This window comes from Rhagoletis pomonella, unplaced genomic scaffold, assembly GCF_013731165.1.
Source record: "Rhagoletis pomonella isolate Grant_MI unplaced genomic scaffold, Rhpom_1.0 Rhpom_scaffold_00003, whole genome shotgun sequence".
NCBI classification, from domain to species: domain Eukaryota; kingdom Metazoa; phylum Arthropoda; class Insecta; order Diptera; family Tephritidae; genus Rhagoletis; species Rhagoletis pomonella.
Window position 1 is genome coordinate 1,351,859 of NW_023458557.1, and position 2,845 is coordinate 1,354,703.

Here is a 2,845-nt window from a genome sequence, read left to right on the forward strand (position 1 = left end):
GCGCACTCTGCATCTAGCCGGTGCCAAGGTGAACACCGATTAGATCCATTCAAACTCCCCACGTTCGATGGTCGACAGGAAAACTGGTTGGTGTTTAAGGACATCTTCGAGTCGATGGTACATAATCGGACTGATCTTGACGACACTTACAAAATCAGCCGGCTAAGGCAGTGCGTCGATGCGCAAGCGGTGTCAATAGTTGGCGGCGTATACACTGGAGGCTACGACCTACTATGGGCGGAATTGAAGAGGAGGTACGACAATCCCAGGCGTTTGGTTGAGTCACATGTGAATCGGTTGTTGGACTTGCCTGAACACCCAGCACTTACGCAACGCAATGTTCGGAATGTAATCGATGTAGTACGCAGTACCTTACGTGCACTTAACGTGATGGGCTTGGACACCGACCATTGGGACGCCATCGTTTATCCTATTGTTATCCGTAAATTGCCAACATCGGCGGTCACGCACTGGACCGTTCTGAGTCATTCAGACACTCTGCCGCATCTGCAGAAAATGCTTGAGGAGATTGAGACCTATGCTGACACTTTAAGGAGCAGCTCTGCCGTACCGCCCAGGCACTTGGCAACATTTCGTACTGCACAGTCACATATGGTGATGCCCAAATCTTCAAGCGCCAACATGATATCAGCAATGACCTGCCCACGATGCGCCGAGCCACATCGTATATCAAGATGCCCTCAATTTCGAGCATTAAGTCTGGTTCAACGTTTGCACTGGGTACGCCAAGCCACGTTATGCTTCAACTGCTTGGGACCAGGTCACTCGGCCCGTGAGTGTAACTCGGGGAATTGCAACAACTGTAAGCAGAAACACAACACCTTGCTTTGTAAGGAAGCTCCGCAAGGCGAGCGGTTACCTACAAACACCAGCTCAGTAGCGCGACCAGTGTCCGTACTCGAGCAACAATCGCCATCAACCAGCGCTACTACGCCTCAGGTCCTGCCCGTCTGGATGCTGTCAAGTCTCTCCTGGCGCAATCCGAAGGAATCGTCCTACTAGCCACTGCCAAGGCGCCCATCGTAAATGGGTTTGGAGAGGAAGTATCGTGTCGTCTCTTGTGTGACATGGGTTCACAGGTAAGCTTCATTACGGAGCCATTTTTAAGCGTTTGAATCTCCACAGAAGTCATTACACATTGACGGTAGAAGGGCAACTTCTTCGCGCGGACAAACGACTCTGGTGATGCGATCATATCACGATGTAGAATTTGAGTGCCGTTTTGATGCGCACATTTTGCCTAGTATAACTTCGACGATTCCCGCATCTCCAATTGACACGAGCGGGTACAAACACTTACACAACATACCACTGGCTGATCCGACATTTCACACGCCAGGAAGCATCGATGTACTCATTGGAGCGGACATCACGGGCATGCTTCCCCTGGGTGAAACTATCACTGGTGGGACTAAGCAGCCGTGCGCTCTCCATACGCGTCTCGGTTGGGTCATATGCGGACCTACATCGCCACGCTGTGCGTCACTCCCCGCCTTGGGCACACCGACCGAATGTGCTACCTGGGAACTGGAGGAGGTTCCTCGCCCCAAAACGACCGATGACATTTGCGAAGAGATTTTCCAACGAACCGTATCGCGCAAGAGCAATGGCCGATACATAGTGCAGATCCCATTTTCTCCGGATGCGCCTGCACTCGGTGATTCCTACGGCAAGGCGCTGGGCCACTTTTTCAACCTTGAGAGGCGTCTGAGGGGTGATGATGACTTGCGCCAGAAGTATGTTCAGTTTATGCGCGAGTACGAGACGCTCGGCCACATGGAGAAGATCACGCTATAACGAGATGATCCATCCCACGCCTACTTTATACCGCACCATGCTGTCACCGCGAAATTCCGTGTGGTCTTCAACGCTTCGGCGAAGAGCAGCAATGGCGTCTCCTTGAACGACACTCAGCTGGTTGGGCCGGCAGTTCAAGATCCACTAGTTGACCTCCTCTTACGCTTTCGTCGATTCCGCGTAGCTGTCACGGCTGACATCGAGAAGATGTTCCGGCAAATCGAAGTGGACTCCAGGCATCGATGTTGGCAGCAGATCCTCTGGCGCGAAAGCCATAATGACCCGCTCCATGCGTATCAACTGAAGACTGTCACCTACGGTATGGCTTGCAGCCCTTATAACTCTGCTCGTGTTCTGAACCAGTGCGCCATTGACAACCAAATCGTGGTTCCTGATGCTAATCGAGCTGCAGCTGCACGGGACAGTATCTTACGCAACTTTTATATGGATGATCTCCTGGATAGCGCTGACACGCCAAAAGAAGCAATCACGTTAGCGCGAGACATTTCCACCATATTGCAACAAGGCCACTTTCGACATTGCAAGTGGAAATCCAACGATGTGGACGTGCTCTCGGCGACATCTGGTTCAGAGGCATCCAGCTGCACACTTGGCTTAGACGACACTGATGCCAAAGTTCTGGGGCTTTACTGGGGACCAGTCAATGATGTGATTCTCTTTCGGGTAATGCTGCCAGATGCTAACCCTATCCCTACCAAATGTCAGGTATTGAGTGAAGTGGCCAGAATCTTCGACCGTCTTGGCCTTCTGGCTCCAGTAACAGTGACCGCTAAGATGATGATGCAGTTAACATGGGCCGCCAAGATAGATTGGGATACGCCCTTACCACCAGAGCTACGCGAGAAGTGGCTCAAGTTCCGAGGCAGCCTACCAGCTATTAGCGCTTTCCGCATATCACGATGGATCGGAATGACCAAGTCAGCAGCTACCACGCTCCATGGGTTTTGCGATCTCAGCGGACGGGCGTACGCCGCTGTCATATATTCACGAAGCATCGAACCCGATG

The 2,845-nt window shown here is 52.1% G+C and overlaps 2 protein-coding genes across 2 annotated transcripts; both read left to right on the forward strand.

Moving 5' to 3' along the window:
* The first annotated feature begins 114 nt into the window (after positions 1-114).
* Positions 115-1,023, forward strand: LOC118734939. Its single transcript, XM_036464537.1, has one exon. It carries the CDS (start codon positions 115-117, stop codon positions 1,021-1,023), a length of 909 nt encoding a protein of 302 aa, XP_036320430.1.
* A 65-nt stretch (positions 1,024-1,088) lies between these two features.
* Positions 1,089-1,818, forward strand: LOC118734940. Its single transcript, XM_036464538.1, has 2 exons — positions 1,089-1,100; positions 1,147-1,818. Exons 1-2 carry the CDS (start codon positions 1,089-1,091, stop codon positions 1,816-1,818), a joined length of 684 nt encoding a protein of 227 aa, XP_036320431.1.
* The last annotated feature ends 1,027 nt before the right edge of the window (positions 1,819-2,845 follow it).

Bases quoted from the DNA above. Each gene is read 5' to 3' on its own strand.
- LOC118734939 (XM_036464537.1), top strand. From the start codon at position 115: ATGGTACATAATCGGACTGATCTTGACGACACTTACAAAATCAGCCGG.